At 41.9% G+C, this 19,171-nt stretch overlaps 1 protein-coding gene across 5 annotated transcripts in view; it reads left to right on the top strand.

Moving 5' to 3' along the window:
- The window catches only part of LOC121588746, a 145,228-nt gene that overhangs the window by 15,651 nt on the left and 110,406 nt on the right, over positions 1–19,171 (top strand). For all 5 annotated transcript variants that reach the window (XM_041907050.1, XM_041907047.1, XM_041907049.1 and 2 more), the window contains one exon: positions 16,193–16,379. In XM_041907050.1, coding sequence (XP_041762984.1) covers positions 16,259–16,379 — 121 coding nt within the window. In that variant the 5' untranslated portion in view covers positions 16,193–16,258. The remainder of the gene's footprint in view (positions 1–16,192; positions 16,380–19,171) is intronic.

Raw genomic sequence — 19,171 nt, 5'->3', positions numbered from 1 at the left:
CTTCTGTATTTGATTTTATTAAAAACATTGCTTGGCAATGCAGTGCAGTTTGTTCTGAAGTATAATTACTTAGCTTTGTACATTTTTGGAGTTATTTTGATGAGTTTGCATGAATATTTTTATAAATGAATAAATATATATTTATTGTTATATAGTGCATTTTCAATATATTTAACTTTTCATTTATTATCTATATTTATACCACAGCCTATTTCTTAACATATGATATGAAATATCACGTTCCAAAGTAAATGAAATGAAATGAAAAATAGATAAATTATTTAGTTTGCTGCAAAAATGCTAAATTATCATATAGAAGAATAGCTTCACCGTCCTATTCCATTCACAACACTTTTTGAGCAACCCATTGTCGCACTACGACAAGCGACAGAGAATCTCCCTTTGGAGGAACTCTTGCGATAATTGCAGGTCGCACACAATTTCCTTCGCGATCATACGCTTTTGGCAACTGTGCACGTTTGCTTTAAGTGGGTGTGTGTGTGTATAAGAGTTCTTCTCAAATCGTGAGGTCGAAGTGGTTGCCTCGCACAGGACGCGTCAAAGGAGCAAATATTCAATTTCGGGTGGAGCCATTTAAATTTCGGTCACAGGGACGCGCGTCAAAGCAAACGCAACGTTTGAAGCGGAAAGTCTTGGGAAGAGTAAACCGCATTTTCAAAAAAAAAAAAAAAAACCCCGAATGGAAGAATGATAAATTGTGGAAGCAGCCAAATTGCCTAATGGAATTTAACAAGCTTTCTCCGCTGCGGGATAACGCCTAACAATCGGGGGCCGTTCGTTTCTGCGGCAGGATGAAGCTTGAGGCTTGTAAACTTTATAATAATCTTCAGTGTGGTATAAATAGTATAGTTTCATATAGAACTGAAACTGCTGAAAAAACAGAGCAAAACAAAATCCAACGTAGGTAGGGCCATTGACATCCAGCGCGGGCCAACGACATACTGGATCATATCCGATTTCTCCCGCCATGGCATTGAAAAAGACTTGGTCTGTTTAAAACGTCCGCGTCCTTCTGCTTGCTTTCCATTTTTGGAGGATCTAATCGGCTCGATGGCTGCCGAAACTCGAACGACAAATATGTATTACGTCTAGGCTTGGCTAGAAATAGTGGCACTGGTCCAAACTGTTATGCGAGCGTGTGTGTGTGTTGTATGTGTTATTTTTTCGTATTTGCTTTACTCCCTACCATGTCAGTTCATTCCTTCACACGAGGGCAAGGCGCCAGTCGCAATGTTTTTAGGCCTCCAGTTGTATGCTCCACATTTGCATAAAATCGCGCCAGCAATAGGCACTGAATAGTGCAGCGACCGCCCAGCCAATGTGTAGTCGGACATTAGGGAGTGACAAAAAAAGTGCAAACTGGAGATGGTTTAACGGATGGGAACCGATGGATGCCATCTGGTTAGAATGACAAGTTTTTCATTTGTGTGTTTTCTATCGCTGCATTGTGTTCTTCCTCTTCTTTGCCAGTGTCCTTCACTTTATGCTCCAATCCGGCCTGGTGACATTTTACGATGATGCGATGGATGTTGCTTTATGGGTTTGGATTTCGATTTGCTTTAGATGCTCGTGGAGATGGGCATACAGCAGCATGAAGCTGAGTGTGTTGTAGCAGGAACAAAGCGTTGGGACGAGATTGAAACGTATTGCTGTCTGCAATCATGAAAGAGCTGTGCCAAATCGTATTGTAGGAAGTGGTAGGTTCCCCAAAAATTCCCGTTACGCTTGTTTGGTTGCAATCTGACCGCCAGATGTTGTCGATCGGTCAAAAGAGATTTGATATGTGTTTCCTAAGAGGAATTGCTGTGCGTGGCCCTAGTTTAGTTGCGTAGTTATTTTGAAGAAAGATAATATCGAATAATGCCCAGAGCACACATTATGTTGTGACAGCAGACAATGGCTCAGAAGATTGCCATAATGGAATTTTATGCTGAGAGATCTTGGAATAGCTTTAAACATATGATCAAGAATAAATCTTTGTTTATATCATTGGTACAAAGAGATATATTTCATGATACAGAATAAAATCACAAAAGTAGGGGAAAAATCATACATAAACTTATGTTTCATTAATTTTATAGTCATATTTCATAAAGCGCAAGGAGTATTGTTTTTAAAAAGGCAGTCAAGTTTTTAAATAAAATGTAGAAAAAAGCATCCACTTAACTTGATCGTTTTTCGTCAATCGATTCAAATGCAAACTTTTCACTTAACTACGAGCGAGAAACTTTGAACATTCTTTGCACTGCGAGCTTCTTAGTAAATTAAGCAATGTAGAAGCAAAAAGAGGGGCAGGCGAACCAAAATGACGCAACCGTCGCCGGGGAATGGAGTTGTTTTATTAATTAGCAAGTTTTGCATCCCTTTGGCTGATCACAAGAATGTGCAAAATTCTGCTCTGCATCCTCACACTCGTCGCGACAGGCCGTGTTGCACTGTTTGTTGTTTTCAATATTGCAAAGTGTTTGCCCGAGGTCGTCCTTCTAGCAGCAGTGACCAAATCTCGGCAACAACGCGCAATGGACATCTTCAAGCACAGCCAATGCGCCAGTGAAGCCCTTACTGCTTTCTCTGTTTCGCGCAGTGTTGAGATTAGCTGGCTCTGCGCTCAAGAACCGAGCCAGCTAGACTAGGCGAATCCTTTCAAACGTTCTACACTGGGCACTGCTCCCATCTACCTGACCTGATCTATTCTATCCCGCACGGTCCACGATAGCACGGAGTTCGTTATGATAAAACGGATTGCAGAAGTTTTCCACACTGCAGCGCCTGCATTCCGTTGTTCTAGAGCTTGAGTGGCCTGTTTTCGGCAGCAGCAGCAGTAGCAGCAAAGGCAGCAATGTGCATAAACTTCCACGGTTTTGGTATGTTTTACGATTGCAGCTTTTGCAGGCATTATCAGGCTCGTTCCAGCTGCCCAGTGCTTAACTTGATTTCCTTCGTTTTTGTTGATCGTTGAGCAAAAGGGGTGTACAGCAAAGAGTGTACGAAAACCTGGGATGCAAAAAATACGACCGTTTAAGCCCGAAGGATTCTTCACTGCACAAAAGTTTGCAAAGTAAAGAAGGCAAACAAAAAATGAGCATTAAAAAATCACACAGATTTGCGCGTCTCTTTGGAAGGTGCCAACAGAGCTGTCAGACCCGGTGTAGGCCGACGGGCACAGGGTAAGAGTTGGAGCGGCGAAGCACAGAAGATGCAGCTGCCAAGCGATGTGGTGTGGTGTGCAGTGTTGCCTTCGGGGTAGGGTTTTAAATTTCAATTATGAAAATTGTCGCCATTAGTTAATTAGCGAAATTCGTTTGCTTCTTTGCGAAGAAGCGGGATGAAGAAGGCAAACTGTCGCCAGGCAGCAAACGTACAGAAAAGTCTGGAAAAGTATTTTCGCTAGTGGTACATTGTTCTCCGTTTGTAATTTTATTTTCATCGCGATTTTATGACTCGATTCCGAGAATAAAGCATCGGAGCGCTAAGTATTCAGGTTTGTTACCAGGCAATTTGGCACTGGGCTCCAAACATGTTTGTATGATTGGCTACGATGAATGATATCCCTATGGTAATTGAAAAGTAAAGCAGGAATCTGTTCTTTATGCACTGTGTATTTGCTGTTCTTTGGTTTTTAATCATTTGATGATATTGGGTAGGATAAAATAAGATTGGCAGAATAAAAAAATAACCAATGGAAGGAAAAAATGTGATCACAATATATATAAATTTAATAAACTAGACTTTTAATACCATCTAGAAACAGTAATTGTTTTAACTAGTTTAAATAATATACGAGCGAATACGAATATTAAAAGGCTAATTACATGAAGAAGCTCACGTGTGTATGTTCTATTCGCATTCAAGGCTTAAGTAGCTGCTGGAAGGCTGAGTCAGCTATTTAAAATCTCGTACAAAATCACCGCGCATCACTTTGCCCGGGAACAACATCTTTCACAATTTATGAGTCTGTCAACGGTGAAGATATACCAATCAAAACTGAATCAGTTTTCTCCAGCTCTGCTTTGCGCCCTTGTAATCCCGTTCGCACCGTGGGTGGATACGAATGGAACACACGGGAGGAAAGGTTGCAGGCAAGGGTAAATGGCGCATTACTTGACACCCGACACTCGCGAAAATCACCATACCTCGTCATACCCAAACCGTAATTCAGTGGTGTGACAGTGCAATAAATTGTGAGCGGCTGCCTTTTCACGAACGCTGACGGTGCTGACACACGGTGCTGTGTAATCTGCGCTGGGTGCATGAAAAACCATGTTCGCGCACAAAGAACCCCACTGCTGTGTTAATGGGTGCATGAGTGGACGGATTTTAAAGGGGTTGTAGGTGGCGCTTGGCTGATCTATTTTAGATTAATATTTCGTAGCGCATCCGGTAGCAGATCGTTGGTAGATGAAAGATGGAATGGTGAGCTATTCGCTATGAACAATGTCAACACGAACGAATTAATGCTGGTGGTAGTTTTTTTTATGATTTATAGCTACATGTAACATTGTGCGTGTGCAAATGAAGCGAAACAATGATTAGTACCGTTTGTACTGTTGCTTGAAATGAGATAGAACTGTTGTAAAATGTACTTTTTTTACACAAAACAGAAAAATATAACATTACGATAACCTGATAATATTCTTATCCACATGGTGTTCCAACTTTAATACCTGTTCATGCTTAGAAAATGCGGTAACATCCGCTACCACCTTAGCCACCACACGGACGTGAAAGGGTCCATACCGTAAAGGGGAGTTTCGTTGAACTTTACACTTGATCACGTTTCGAGTGCTCAGCTTACGCTCTCGAGGGCGAGGACAAAAGTTGTAATCAAGTCCAGCAGCGCGTCCGGTAAACAGCAACCCAAAACCCATCCATTCATTCGTGCATCCGGCGCATCTGGGCGTTCGGGCAATAACGTTCCGCCGTTTCGCCTGCCCGCTAAAGGAACTATTGATTCCTCCGTGCTCCATGTGCTCGGTTAACAAAGAAACCATTTATCGTCGACAAGTGGGACAGGTTGGGACCGTTTCAGGATTCAACATGATCCGTTGGTACTTCAACCGAAGCCTTGACCGAAGCGTCCTATCCATTCGAGAGAATTCTTCATTTCTTTGCTTTCGCACCACCAAAAAGGAATGCGCAATACGTCGTGGAGTGGAAGGTAGGAAAGCTGTCGGCATCTGAGTGCGAGTGTAGAAGGCTTTCATGAAGCATTTTGTGCTTGTTTGCCAATTCCGATCAATCTATCTTACTTCTGCCTTCTATCAGTCAGTTTTGCCGCAAAATGTTGATGTCTGGGCGGAAGATATGATCGCACAATCTGCTCTTCAGCTCGCTTTCGGTTGTAATAAGTCAGTGAACGCTTGCAGTGAGATGCGCTGAAAGGAAAGATCCGTCAATTGGGAGACGTATGCACATCTTATCCATCTGGCTCGGTGCGTCAATCGTGCGAGTGTGCAAAACCACTTCAAGAACGAATAAATGTCTGTCATCGAAAAATGATGATAGGGTGTGCTGTTGTATGCATCTCGACGAATGCATCCAGAGTTATGGTGATGGTAAATAGTATGTATTTTTTTTTACTTCCCACTTGATGCTTTCAAGCGCTAGTTTGCATGCTAAACTGCATGCGCCTCTTAATGCCTTCGGTGAATAGAGAAGCTGTGAGAAATTTACAAGATCAAAACACGTTGTTACGTTGTTTATTTTTTTGCTCCCGAATCAATAGCAAATAGGCTGCACTCTGCGTTTTGCATTTCAGTCCAACTGCCAGTTGACTCTACTGCTGTAGAGACGATTATGCAAATCAAAAGAATTTTCCTCAGAACAATTCGTTGCAGCTTTTGCGTATTTCAAAATAGCAAACAGGGCCTTCAAAAAAAATCATTTTGTAAATCGGTTTCCTGACAGGGCTTGTCTAGGGTAACACGGCAATGAGCTGTTCGCATGGTTTTCCGTACCATCGTTTTTGATTTCGAAAGTCTGTGTTTGCTATGCAGAGCTGAAAGATACAGAGCGGAATAGAGTGGTAATACAAATTGATTCCCTTGCCAGCAAGCATGTCCGGTTCTTTTATCACGCCTATCCACCGATCACGCAGCGTGTCAATCACGGCTAAGGATCAAGGACGTTTCGGGGCTTACGAAGCGAATGGCTCCTCACTGGCGTTGTCAACAGTCCCTTTTTTTTGTTCCTTGCAGACGACAAACTGATGTGAAGTTTGCTCGCTGAACCGAACGCAACAGCTCTAAAGTAGAGACAGATGGGGCCGAGAGAGTGAATTCAAAGAAGGACAAGGAAATGCCTGCCCATTCTCCCATTCTACGGTGAATATCCAGGTTAGTTAAGATACTAGACTGGCATGGGAAGCACTACGCTAAGCAAATACCTCAACCAAAGAACATGTACCAGGGATGTATCGGATGTTTGGTTAGAAAACGGAACGAAAGGTTTTTTTACGAGATGTTTATGCAGACAACCCTTGTAAATTTCAAACCATTCAACACCATTCTGGAACGTAGGATACCATATTGAGGGAGGATCGATATTTTACTATTCGAAATAGTGGCGCATTTCTTGTTTCATCATAAAAGGTGCAGCTGGAGTATAAGTGGTTTAACTAGAGCATGTCTAGAAGGATTTAAGCGTCACACCAAGAGCTAGAGCAGAAGGAGCGTGACAATTGCGTAATGTTTGACGGCATAGCGAAGGTTCATCCTACCGACACACATAGCTAGAGCTACACCATGGTTTGTGTAAGTGAACGTCATAGAAAGGGAAAGATTGAAAGGGTGAATTCCAAATGCTAATGGGCTTATCTTTCATTTGAAGTTTAACCGAGCGGTTCTTGCATGGTGATATTGGAAAACCAAGGTCTAGCAACGGGGACCTAAAAGCAATCTTTGAGCTCCTAATTAAGATGCCGGTAGATTCAGAGGAAACTAAACACAGAGAAAAACAAAAAATAAAACATCCGTCTCCCAGTCCGTTTGCACGGCAAGTCGCTGTCGAAGGTCGCTTTTGAAGCGCTCCGATAAGGTCAATTTGTTTTAGGTCAATGCTTACGCTCTGCTTTCATGTTCAGGTGCATTTCTGCTCCGCCTGGTCGGCTTAATAGAAGAAACGATTGAATCGAAACCATTTCCAGTTATAATGATTTTCTAGTTTCCGTCTGACGGTTAGCACCCAGCATAGCACCAATGACGCTCTGGCCCCGGTACGGTAGTTTGCGGTATCCAAAATAATTAAAAGTTTTTAATAAGCAAAGTTAGCTCACGACACAGGTGTCCGATTGTACAATCCCTTTTCCCCAGTTGCCGGTGGTGGTCATCTAGGTCCGGCTTAGGTGTTGAAAAAAGGTTATATTTAACAACCGGAACTGTAGCGTCGACCGAAAAAGTTGACGTGAAAAGAGCTTAGTGCAAGCGAAGAAGATTAGAAAAAGTTTAACTACAGCTGGCGGGATCGTCATGTGCTGTTGATAGTTATGCAGGTGAGGATGCAGCTTAATTGTATGCTTTTTAATGCTTTGATTTTTCTAATGGAAGATAGAGTAATGTGTGTTGACATAGTATTCGAGTTTTTTTTATTATCACCTCTTGGTGAAGTTAAATCATAACTCTTTCTTTCTCTGATTGTTATTTATTCAACCAAGAGGCTATGCCAAAAGGTATGTTGTGTTCTTTCTTCGGGTCAAATTTAGCAGTGGTATTGTAATATTACAAACAATTTCTTCTGACATCTAGAGCTACCACTTTGTTCATGGTATCGGTATATTTAATTTATTCTGCTTCTTAACTCATTCCAACAGTGCGCGCTCATGCGCGTTCTCGTGCAGCAAGCCACACCGCTAATCATACACGATCATGAATTTTAAAGTACTTTACACTGTTCTTTGGCCTCCTTGCGGCAGAGGGCTGATAATGTGGTTGTTAATGTATGCCGTTTAAAGATTATCACCATTTCTCTTAATCTGACTGTTATGTTGGCATTTTGTCACGGCCCATATCTTCGTTTGGTGATGCTTAGATCATGCTCACCCACACCCCGGATATTGGTCCCTTTTCTCCCCCGTCCCCCATTGTTTCTGGGCGTGAATGGTATTGAAGAAAGAAAGGAACTGAACAAAGAAAGCAACCAAAAGAAGGCACACGCTCAAATCATGAACGAACCTGCGAAACGAAATTCAGCCTTCTGAAAATTGTTCACTTTTTTCTTTTCCTGTCTCCGATGGGTGTTTTTGTTTCGGCGAAATGACGGAAGCACCTGGAGGGAGTTCCGTGCAACGGCAGGGTTTGGTTGGCTCATTTTTTTCGTGTTGCGACTACATGGCAACACTTTTTAGAATAATCTGTTGTGCTGTGTGGGTTTGATGTTGCTTACCGCTTTCCCGGTAGCGCTGAAAATGTTGGCAAACATTATAAATTTTAATCATGCTTCAGTTCAGTACGCAAAACGCAAAGCAAAAACCAACGCAGGCGGAGGCTGGCAGATTAAACTGTCCTCATAATATTGCTTGAAGCTCTGGCAACAGATGAATTCATTTGGCGCGCTTGTGTCAGTGATCATTTAAGCGTGGTGATGAGACGAAGTGGCTTGGGTCGAGATTTTGGCGTGGCTTTGGATGGAACCTTACGTGAAGGCTTTAGCTCAAGAATGCAAAAAAAAAAAAAATACGCGTTTGCCTATGAGAATTCATGACTTAAATTGCCCGCATTCACCGCTTCGAACTGGCTCTGTTTAAAGAGCAATGTTTAAAGAAATTTACCCCCTGGAGATTTTTTCGCAAAGCTTTCCGCTTAAGTGGTACACATCGGCTGAGTGGCTTTGTTCGTTTCAGGCAAAAAAGCTGCCCCCATATGTAAGAAATGTGCCGGAATTTGTGGGAGTTTGTACAGTGCTAAGCTAGTATCAAATTGAGATAAAACTCAAGCAGAAGAACAAACTCCGAAGCATACGGCTAGAAAGTCGTCTGTTTTCCCTGCGTTGTGAGGCTGAAAGTATGTACCGGCTGTCCTTGGAAACAAATTCTTTTGCTTGTCTTTTCGCTTCCCCACCCCCACATGGCATACCGCATAATGCTTGCCTACCCTAAGGCCACGTGGGTTTGAGAAAATTCGTCAACGTAGTTCGACTGTGGATCGGGCTGGGTCGACTTGTGCTTTCCGATGTTCCTTTTTTGGTGGCTGCTCGTTCGGTTTGGTCTTTTGTTTCCGCTCAGACGAATTTTTCCCTTCATTTTCACCAAGAAAAGAAATTGAATTTTATTCGTTCGTCTTCGGTCGGAACCGTACATAAGTTTTGGTGGTGTTGGATTGCGGTCCGTGTGCATGATGGGAAGCAGTACTGCCGAAAATCGTTGGCAGGGAGAGAAGCTTTAACGCAGCCAGCAGCCCAACCCGAGCACACTTGGCAAATGGAATAATATTGGCGTTCGGTGCCAGCGGGCACGGAAATCAACCGCTTGGCAACTGTCGGCTGATCTGCCCATAGATGAGTGTGGAAGGGTGAGAAAATGGCGGCTCGTTTTTCACTGATGTTACTCTGCGTGCTGTCATGCAGCCAACATAGGGATGGTTTATTTTCACTGAATTGCTTCGCACAATATGGGCCACCGGACGGAGGTTTGCAGAAGAAATGATTTGAGAAAGAGGTTTCGCTCTCAGTCGCTGCTGTCTGTTCGGATCATAAATTCATCAGCGGCAAATGGAGCACAATACGTTTCATTTCAAATTGCTATCGTGAACCCGTCGAAAGCAGTTAACGTATGATTGGGAAGGTAGGGTGAACTATGCAAAGGTTGTGACATTAATTGTTGGCTTTTGGTCGTGTTTTTACGGTTGACTTGTGTTATTCTCGAACAAAACTAGAAACAAATTTATGCATTATTATTAAACTCGAAATTATTTAAAGGAATACAAAAAAAGTTAAACGAATAAAAAACATCTTGTTAAGCTAAAATTGTTCTCCCTTATTAATAGAACGGGGAAGATTTTTTCTTCCAGCGATGTATTTAAAAAATATGCAAATGATTTTTTTGTTTATTGTCCAGAAACTAGTAAATCAAAGACAAACGGCATTAAAAATACAACAAAATATTTTCGAAAAAAGAAATAACACAATTAAGTAGACTTTTGATTTGCACGAGGCTATCAAGATCTTGCTACGAAAGTAGAAAATACATATGCGCCATATTGTATGTAAAAGTACATTTCGCTAAATAAAAATAAAATAAAACTCGTACACGATGTTGAAAAGTGTTTTTTAATATGTGATTTTATGTACCGTTATTATGTGGTGTTTATCGAAGTTAATGTCTTCACGAGGAGGTCATCTATCACAATCAGTCATATCAATTGAAACCGGAAAGAAAGCAGGCTGGTCGTGCTCGAGCAAACGATGATGGACCGGCAATTCCTCCTCCTTTAATCGATCCACCGTAACTTCCAGCAGATGGCGAACTACATTGCAATCTGAAATCTGCTCTCTTGAGCCCCGTGGCCTTGTGAGGGGCGTAGGGAAACAAAACTGACGACATTTATTTATAAATGTGTTATGCTCGCGATGCCTGTGTGGCAAACGTAAATGGGTGGTGGAAAGGCGCACATTGACGAACTGTGTGTGAGAAGATAATGGATGAGAAAAAAACCTTATTCTACCGTTCCGCCACGAAGCCTCCATGTTGAAGGCATGATTTCGTTACGCTTTCTGTCCGGGAGTATACATAAATGCTGCAGAGCACACACACACACTTACACGCATACGAAGTCGAGCTGCCCATACTACGGTCGCGTAAGGGAAGATGCGAGACCGAATGATGGCAAACATATTTATCAATGTCATCATTTTTATTAAATAGATATTAATAGACGTCTCTTTCGGCTTTTGGGGACGGTTGCGAGAAATCGTTGTTTCACCCTGAGCCCTGTCGACGAGGTTTGGTTTGTTGTGGTGGTTGTTGACTTTACGATCGCTTTGCTTCCCATTTCACGGTTTCACGGCATACTCGTCTGGTTTCCCTAGCACGTTCGCATCTTTTGTGTAGAGGTTCTCTATGGTGATTGTCAATATCACGATGTTGGATCATGAGAAAAGTCGGAGACTGAGCGACGTGCGCGTGCGAATGAGAGACAGAGAGAGAAAGAGAGAGATAGAGTAAGAGAGAAAGCGAGAGAGACCAGGCGTCTCCATCATCCATCACATTGGGATTCATAGGACGTATGATGCGGATGGCGTGCCATTCTGCAGAAGCGGGAAAAGCAGCCATTGCGCAATATAATGTGACCAGACGTTGTCACAATGAACCTTTCGGCATTGCACTATTGGTATGTTCATGGCCAGTGGAAGGATACAAGAAGAATTGAAGCTAGTTGCTCTCAATAAGCGTGACCATGGCCCAAAGCCCATCCTTGGTCTTAGTGTGCCATATACTACATGCACACATACATGCGTTCAACCGTATCACGTTCGCTATTAGTGTGCAGCCACCGTACTGACATCGCTAGGATGAACGGCCCGAGAGACGAGCGTTAAGTGCAATGAATTAATCATCTTTTCCCAGCCAGATGTACTGTTGCCGGTCAAACGTGTGCCGTTGCCCACGTGTCGCTCGGTATGAGCCTAAATTAATCTTTCCCAAAAGCTTCTGCAAACTTCTCGCATACGGCAAGGCTGGGTGTGCTATGGGACCCGGCCAATATGTGGGCTGTGTGGCGTGGTTGCTAAGTGCGGCTTTGCTTTCTCCTGGGAAGCGTGTCGAGCTGTGTTAGTTAATTAATAATCAAAAGGTATTTAGTGTCATTTACTAGCCCATCCGGGCCAGCGGCAGACTCTCGAGGCTCTAATGAGTGTCTGTCTAATGAGCGTTGAGATGTGTGGTTTAAATTGTACGGAACACGGTATAGAATATTCAGTTTGCCGAAATTGCGGCTGCCTCTTTAAAGTGATTCAGCGTCTTTGTTCAGCAAGCTGGTTGTGTTATCTACGGCATGTTTTGCAAATGTAAGCCACAAAGTGTGAGTTTGTACAATGCTCTTGGTACCAAAATTTAAATTGAAATTTCGTTTTACTTTTTTCAAGTATGAGATACTCAATACACAGTATATTTTAAAATTTATACAGTAGGACTTTACACACTTCAATACTTCCGAAAAATAAAGTTACTTCGCCAAAAGTAACCCACATTAAATGGATTGGGTCAGGGATTGAAAACAATAAGATTTGAGTTTAAGAAAGCGAGTAGCATCGGAGGCGAAATATTGGTTAGCTTTGAGTTTTGTTGCCTCTTTATTTAAAAAAAGCGATTAACATTTTTGGTCCTACAGACGATAAGCTTGATGTTATTGGTTGTGCAGAAAATCATATATTTATATTTATTACTTGCTCTTCCCCCAAAAAATGTCTCACGAATTAAATACCCAATTTTATTGCCTCTTGTTGCGTAGGTTGCTTAACCGAGGGTGTCGTAAAGCAATACAGTTGCAATATTTTTATTTAACGGTGTAACATGATGGCAGAGCAACGACATGGGAAACAGAACACGTTTATTACTCTCTTTCCAAAAAAAACCTCGAGACTAGAGCTATGCCTGAAAGTGATTGCAATTGTTGTAATAATAATGGAGCGCACTGTAAAAAATGATACTTGCAAATCGATGGGTGTAACGTCCTGTGAGCTCTTGGTGATGAACGTTCTGTACGAGGGCGTTGGTGAATTTAACGACTGTATTTAGGGTTCTCTAAATAAGATTTATGGCTATGGTAGCAACGATCATGCAAAGTTCTTACACACACTCATGCGCTGCAGTTTCCTTCCGGTGCGGGTGAGGCAAACTCGTTCGGCTTGAATTGTGGCGTAGCTCTTTACCATTGTTGCTACAGTTGCTCCATCAGCTGCTCAGTTTTAATCGCAAGCAATGAGCCGTGAGACTGACAGTGTCGAGCTTCTCACACAGAAAGAAGAGAGAACCACATCACCCATAACTCATCCAGCATTCTGTTTTCTTGCAATTGTGGCGTTGGGAGGGGAAGATAGATGTATGCGACCGTGGTTTCGTTGTTGCTCCTACAACTACAAATATATTCAGATGTGAAGGTGTGAATGCGAATCGTTACCTGAACAACTTGCGGTGGTATCAGCTCCAAGAAAATATTCGATACGGATTTACAACCATTACCACCAACTACAACGAAGGAAGTGTTAAATGCTTCCACTCGATTAGCAACGGTTAAAACGATTTTCCCATGGGAGCCGAACAGTTCTACGAACATGATATGCGGTTGGGAGGGATTGGATGTATTCTCGGTCGGATAAAACATGCTCTTGCTAAACGGCAACGGTAAAGTAATTTTCCTGTTCAGTAAACTTATAAAAAAATGTATTACTTGTTCCACGTTGCTAATGCATAGACATTAGCAAGCGTCCCCATAGCAGCTAGTAGCATGGAAGTACGAAACTTTTGCGAAACAATCGATGGTCGATCAGAGCGAACTACAGGACGAATAATGTAAACTGAGAAACGTTTGATCATATAAAAATACTAGTCACGGTTACAGGGCAAAGGTGTGGATTACAATAACAACTCCTGGATTAATACAATTGAGGAGAGTGCTTGCTAATGCGATACTAGTGAAAAAAAAGTTTTTTCTTCTGCTATTCTATACTTCAATTCATCTCAATTATTTGTTTTTAGTGTGTCAAGTTTACAATTCCAATTTGTATGTTGCTGTAACTACGAAGGCAAGTAAAAATAGAGCGGGACAATTTTACGTTACGACGCAGTCGAATAATAATGTTGTAGTAATCAAATACTTTTGTGAAAACAAGCCAAAAAACACCTTTCGCCTGTGGTGCATTTTGTGAAAATGTAACTTATTTCCGATTGGTTCTTGGTTCGAGCTTTTGGTAAAAGTCTTCAATTTCTCACTTCCCCCTATGGTCGATCGAACGACACGGCGTCTTTATCTGGGTGAAAAGTTACGCCGAGTCTTGTTGTTTTGACTTTTCCGTTTTCCGTTCGCTGGCTTTTTCGTTGTTGTTATTGTTGTTTATGTTGTTTGTTTATTTTTGTTCGTCACTGTAATCCATTCAAACGAATGCTGCCAAATGTCTTTGGGCCAATGGTTTGGCGAAGCAGGACAGACGCTCGGCTAGAAAAGTGTTTCCTGAAGTTGGAGAGATTGTGTTTTGAAATTGCTGAAATGGCACTTCCTTTAACTGAAGCGCTTCCGACTTTAAGCCGACTTTCGGATGTTGTTGTGAGCGGTTTTTTATTTGTTCAAATTTGTTCGCCTCCCCTTTACGCTACAACTTTCTTGAATGTAGCACATTTTCTTACAAACGTGCTGACAGTTGTACCGGAAGCGAGGGTTGCTGCTTATGCGCATTTATTTTGTGTTGGTCGGTAGGAAGTAGCGATGCTGGCGCAAGTAGCCAAACAGGAAAGGAATTATTGTTGCAGACGCTAGTTGAGCAAAAGATTGCATCGCAGGATAAGAAATGGGATAGTGAGCTTACGAAGGAAGATACGCACAAGGCAAAATGGGTTTGTTTTTTTGTTGTTATATCGGCCATGTTTTAATGCAAAAAAGAATTTTGTAGACTAAATAAGCGTATGGGATGAAAACCATGGATGCAACGCCAATTTATTTGGGTATTAGTTTTGCAGCTCCAATGCATTTGTGAAACCATACTGTACTGTACCCGTTTGGAAGTATGAGAGAGAAACAGAGTTGAGTGTGTATGCAAGGGAAGAACGCTTTGAAATTGAATTTTACGGTTCAGAAGAATCACGCAAAAGCTGAAGAACGCTCAGTCAGTCCGTCCGTCCCAAGCACTGATTGAAGTAGGCATCAATCTAACCAATCTGTCACCTTGACAGGACGGTTCCGGTGTACCGGATGCAGTTTGAGCTAGGCCAGCTGATAGTGCGGTCTGGGTTACCTTTTGCTTGGCACATGCAGTCAGGAAGATGGATGAAAACATTCCATTGTGACCGAGGAACGCTTAGCTGGTCCGATAAAAAAAACTTTGCCTTGGGGGAAAACTATAGCAACTTCCGGTTGTATAAGTGCAAAGAGCCTTCATCGTTTGCAAAACCAACCTATGAGGTTTGTGCTGCCTCTTTATGATAGGCGGTAGAGAGAGAGAGAGAGAGAGAAAGTTGATCATTCTTTTATGTTTTATTTTGTTGTTGTTGCTTAGAGTGACATGCTTTAGCGTTTTTCTCTCCCTCGAATCACTTTTCTTATGGTGTTGCTGGAGTGAGCACGAAAGGGTGTGTGTGATGATTTATTGCCCTTTTAACCGGCCGGAACTCGGAGCGGGCAGGATGCTGAAGTCATATCATCATCGCTCAACGTTTACCAACCATAACTCGAAAGCAAACAATGCCTTGTCAACGCTTTCTGCACTGATATCTAACCCCATTTGCTGCTTGCTCCGCGATGCTTTGGTACACTGTCCTTCGGGTGGAGTTTCAGTGAAGGTCTGTGTCATGTTTGAAGGTCTCCTGAGCAAACAGCACAAAAGGAGATACAGAATAACATAGCTTTCGATAGAGCGAAGAAAGGCTGCAAATTTGTTCATTAACACTACAGAGATCTTATATAAGGACTATCGATTCTGTTGGTAATTTCATGCGTATCCAAGAAATAATGATTTAAGTGAAGTTGTTGAAAGTCGCTACGATACATTTATCACATGTGAATAATTTCGTATTTTAAAAACTCCTGTTAATAAGCAATACGGCAACGCAGTCCCTTCGAAATAACAAAATCCTGCCTCAGAAGTGGAAGTTCCCTACCTACTAGCATTTGTTTCTATTTATGTTCCGTCTAGTTTTCCAACGCGCTAGAGTGTAGCTCTTCGCAAAATAGTCAGAACAACTTACTCTAACAAGCGTTTGTGTCTTTAATCAACTCCTATTCTATTTTCAACTTCGATACTCTTGCGTTGTGCTGCCATTAACGTCTTCTATTATATTGCTCTCTCCGATCCGTTAATTTATTTTCTCTTTCAATTTTTCTATGCTGGAATTATTATGTTTTCCATTTTATGTAATACACACATTGTTAAAAAAAATAAAAGGGGGTCTCCTTGAAAATAAATACCATTAAATGCCTTTAAAAATTTACCTATGTTAAAGTGTATTTTTGTTCTATTTCTTTACTCGCAGATCACCTTCATCAGCACGTTCATCCATTCCGTCTTTATACTAGCACACGAACAATTTCGCGCAACAATGGTTGGGGATTGGTGTAAACTGCTTACGGGCGTACTACGTCCATCGCGGTCCATCGGTTGCAATGTCCTGAAACGGTTCATCAGCATCGGCATCCTGCTACAGATCATCGCCAATTGTGGTATGTACACAAATACAAGTTTATATTATCTTTTATGAGTCACATTATTGACAAAATTTCATCTGAACCATCCATGTAGAGGCATGCTTGATTGATACTTTTTAATGTAAAAAGAGCATACGTCATCAGTACTATATCAGTAGCATATCGATTTGAAAGATAGGTTGCGGTTTGGTCATAATGAGTGTTCTTCAGTGTAAACTACACCAGTCAAGCAGTACAAGCCGTGTTACAATGATAACAAATGGGTGATAAAAAAAAGATCGCTTAAGCCGCAATGAGCTTTGGTTTGATGATGTGGGAAGTTTGAACAGGTCGTTATAAATACCTTGATGTACCTCTTCATTTACCACCGCTCGCCTGGTTTGGGATGTGGTGTTATGATGCATCCTTTTGGCGCGATATTTCGTGAGGCTTTGTCTGACCACAAATGATGTCATTACCATTCCTTTGGAGTGATGCGTTTTACCTACGTTGATTTATTTAGGAAAAGAACATCAATACATTTTTTTTATTTACCATCTTTAATTTTTGAAATAAGTTTTATTGCTCAATTAAAAGTAGTTTCAGAGTAGATTGAGAGCCAGCTTTATTTCTGATTTCAGTATTAAAAATATGTTTAGGTCTTTAGGACAGTACCAATGAAGCACTTGTTATTTGTATCAGAAGATTAGCTGAAAAGGGTATTGTATTCCTTTAAAATAACGAATAAAACCAAAAAAATAAACTATCAGTGTTATCCCGAAATCTACACGTTCAAAACGCGTTCCACGGAAATCGTTTGATGTATCAGCACAGCATCATGTTGAGTTTCCCTTTCATAAGCGCTTGAATTAACGTGAGAACATACGCTTTGGTACATTTGTGAAGTTCATTTAGCGTGAATAAATGAGTGCATGTGTGCAAGGGAAACTTAGCTACCTGGGATGCGGTTGAAGCTCGTGATCAGAAACGTACGCCCATATAAATGCCTTATGTGCATTTGTCTAAAGCGATAGCAACGCTCCTGAACAGAGCGTAAGCGTACTACGTTGGTATGAGTATTCATGTTTTTTTGCTTTCACAGCATTGAAGAACCGCAGCAGGTCGACTCAGAATTGCGGAATCAGCTGCATTTTTCGTCGATGAACCATCGCCATATTTACTAGCCTGGCGCAAAGTTGTGGTAGCAACGTGGGAAAAACTCGCACGAAACGCTCGACTAAGGTTCAGTTTTTGCCTGCGAACGTATGTGCATTCATCAAACAGCATTAAATGGGACGGTCGATGCGCAGTCTGCTACAGTTTGTTCATTCCGCACACCAATAGCGCTGATGTGATGAGGGAAGTGTTGTTGGATAGGTATGTTTTGTTTTTTTTGTGAGTGAGTGTAAAAAAATGACTCTTTGCTATTCATTGGCGTTGAACTGTTTTTATTTATTGATAGTAACGTTCTTGTTGAGATTTGGTGTATTCCGGACGTTTGTTTATCATCGTTTTCTTATAATTGTCCAAGTTTCGGGTATCCTTTACGTAGCACAAATATTCACTCTTTTTGCATTGCTATAAACTCAGAAACTATAAAACTTAGTTGCGAAGGGCCGGTCTGGTGGTACAGTCGTCAACTCGAACGACTTAACAACATGCCCGTCGTGGGTTCAAGCCCCGAATAATTGACCGCGCCCCCATACGTAGGACTGACTATCCTGCTATGGTAACAATAAGTCACTGAAAGCCAAGCCCACTTCATTAGTGGGTACAGGCAGGCCTTGACCGGCAGCGGTTGTTGTGCCAAAAGAAGAAGAAGTTGCGAAAAAAAGATGTTTGAATTGAATAATGGACACGTTCGATTGTCTAACGGTTGGCTGTACAATAAACACACTAAAATATTGTTCAGCTATCTTTGCTGTTTTGGGTTAAGGCCATAATATTCAAACATTATGGATGCGGGAGTTTGAAGCACTTGTATTGAACCAATGCTCAAGCAACACGCATAAAATTGAAAAATAATAGGGTGGGATCGATCCCCGGAGTCGGAGCAAAAGAAACCATCGTTTTTGAAGTGGTTTAAAAGCACAAAACAAAACGAAACGAAAGGATTTCTGTACCATTTTAAACCGCTTTTCCCCGGAACCGTTGTCATATTTAAGCAGCACCCTTTCCAACCGGGCCGGCGCGAAGTGGGTGTAAAGTTAGTCCATTTGGTGTGAACATTTGGTGATTTTCCCTTTCCGCTTCTGTTCTTCCTTTTGAACCGATTTCACGCCTGGGAAAAAGCGGGCTGGTGTGAATCAGAAAATACAAGAACGAATCGCTGTGATCACGATAATGTTCCTAAGGTGGTATTGGATTGACCGAGATAGGAACAAAAAAAAAACCTCAAAACGGAAAGAAAGGAGTGAAGCTGGCGCGTGTCATGACCTTTCGACGGCGGCACGGCGTGTAAATCCTTTCCGGCGAAGAACGTTTGTCCTTATCCTGGATGAACATGAGGCTGTATCTGTGTGTGTGTGCTTGAGGTGGAGTTGTTAAGTTTGTGTGAAAAACGAATAAAAAGTTGAACATTCGCGTGCGGCATTGGCAAGCCTCAACCGTGCTCTACCCAAGGGTTGTACCGGCATGTTGAGTAGAGATGGGTTATCAGTGGGTTTGCAAGCACACATACAAGCGCATCGAACCGTGTACCCGGGCAGTGCGTATAACCGCTGGTATCAACAGCATCGATTGGAAAAATGTTCCAAAGGTTGGGTGTGTGTGTGTGCGTGATAGGGTGTTTTTGCATCTTTCTGGCCTGTTCCATATTCGACAAGCAA

The sequence above is a fragment of the Anopheles merus genome, chromosome 2R, assembly GCF_017562075.2.
Source record: "Anopheles merus strain MAF chromosome 2R, AmerM5.1, whole genome shotgun sequence".
NCBI classification, from domain to species: domain Eukaryota; kingdom Metazoa; phylum Arthropoda; class Insecta; order Diptera; family Culicidae; genus Anopheles; species Anopheles merus.
Note: the sequence above shows the minus strand (reverse complement) of the source record. Positions and strands in the feature narration are given on the sequence as shown.